Source organism: Cnephaeus nilssonii (genome assembly GCF_951640355.1).
Source record: "Cnephaeus nilssonii genome assembly, chromosome: 4".
NCBI classification, from domain to species: Eukaryota; Metazoa; Chordata; class Mammalia; order Chiroptera; family Vespertilionidae; genus Cnephaeus; species Cnephaeus nilssonii.
Genome location: NC_137075.1, coordinates 34857987 through 34859350, shown reverse-complemented (window position 1 = coordinate 34859350; position 1364 = coordinate 34857987). Strand labels below are relative to the sequence as shown.

The window sequence follows — 1364 nt, the reverse complement described above, 5'->3', positions numbered from 1 at the left end:
GGACACATAGAGGGGAAAGAAATAGTGATGCTGGGATGGGGGCACAAAATGAGGATACAGAGGGATGGGGATGGGGTCATGGAGAGTCTGAGGCACAGAGAAAGGGTTAGGTACAAACAGGATGGGACTTGAGAGAGAAGATAGAACAAAGTGGGAAGCAAGAGGGGCATAATGAAGGAAGATAGGGGTACAAGGTGAGGGAGATGGGGGCATAGGGTTAGGGGCTGGGGTCACGGTAGGTGTGGCACAAGAAGGGGAGGAAGGGATGAGACCCAGGGTGAGAAAGGAAAGGAAAATGGTGATTAGCTAGAAGGAGGCTCATGTCTCAACTAAACCCTGCCTGCTCTCTGTCCCCAGGGACCTAGCCCTCTATTCTGACTATTCCCCCCAAGAGACATGGCCCCAGCCAGAGCAAGATTCTGCCCCCTGGTGCTGCTCCTGCTGCTGGGCCTGTGGGTGGCCGAGGTCCCCGTCAGCGCCAAGCCCAAACACATGACCTCAGCTCAGTGGTTTGAAATTCAGCACGTGCAGCCCAGCCCCCAGGCATGCAAAGGGGCGATGGGCAACATCAACAAGCACACACAACACTGCAAAGCCCTCAACACCTTCCTGCACGAATCCTTCTCCAGTGTGGCCGCCACCTGCCAGAACCCCACCATAGCCTGCAAGAACGGCCAGAAAAACTGCCACCAGAGCAAGGGGCCTGTGTCCCTGACCAACTGTAAGCTCACCTCGGGGAAGTACCCAAACTGCAATTACAAGGAGACCGCACAGCAAGCTTCTTACATCATAGCCTGTAACCCGCCCCAGAAAGGGGACACGGAGAAAGTCCACCTGGTTCCTGTGCACTTGGACAAAGTCGTTTAGCTTTCCAGCCTTTCTCACCCTGGGTTTCCTTTCCTCTCCAGGCCTCTGTGCTGCTCCTCCTATGCCTCGAAGGTTCTCTTCCTTTCATTTCTTGGGGCCTTTCCTAGCTCAGGCTTTTCTGAGGGGCAGCTTGGCGGGCTTTAAACTCCAGAAGAGACGGTCTTTTATCTTTTTGTTGCTGTTTTCCCAGGAACTTATCCCAAGAGAGGAGCTGAGCAAGCTGAGGGGTGGGGGTTCCCTGGCCTGGGCCCGTGCATTTCTCTGCCCCGTCTATCATGGCAGCATGACAAGAGAAGGAAATGGACACAACAGGGGGGTGGGATTTATGGACAGAGCCGTTCCGGTTCCTAATAGAAGTCTCCCCCAGCTCTGCCGCGGCAGTGAGGTGGCCTCTGGGCAGACAAATGTCATAGTATTTCATGTTCTTCATGGAGCAGCCACACAAGTCCCTTGTGACATAGACTTGATGATTTGCTTTCTTTAGGGATCAGGAAATT

General features: G+C 54.0%; 1 protein-coding gene across 1 annotated transcript; it reads left to right on the top strand.

Moving 5' to 3' along the window:
- Positions 1 to 396: 396 nt before the first annotated feature.
- Positions 397 to 867, top strand: RNASE7 (ribonuclease A family member 7; the record flags this gene model as incomplete). Its single annotated transcript, XM_079767716.1, has 1 exon — positions 397 to 867. One exon carries the CDS (start codon positions 397 to 399, stop codon positions 865 to 867), a length of 471 nt encoding a protein of 156 aa, XP_079623842.1.
- Positions 868 to 1364: the final 497 nt, after the last annotated feature.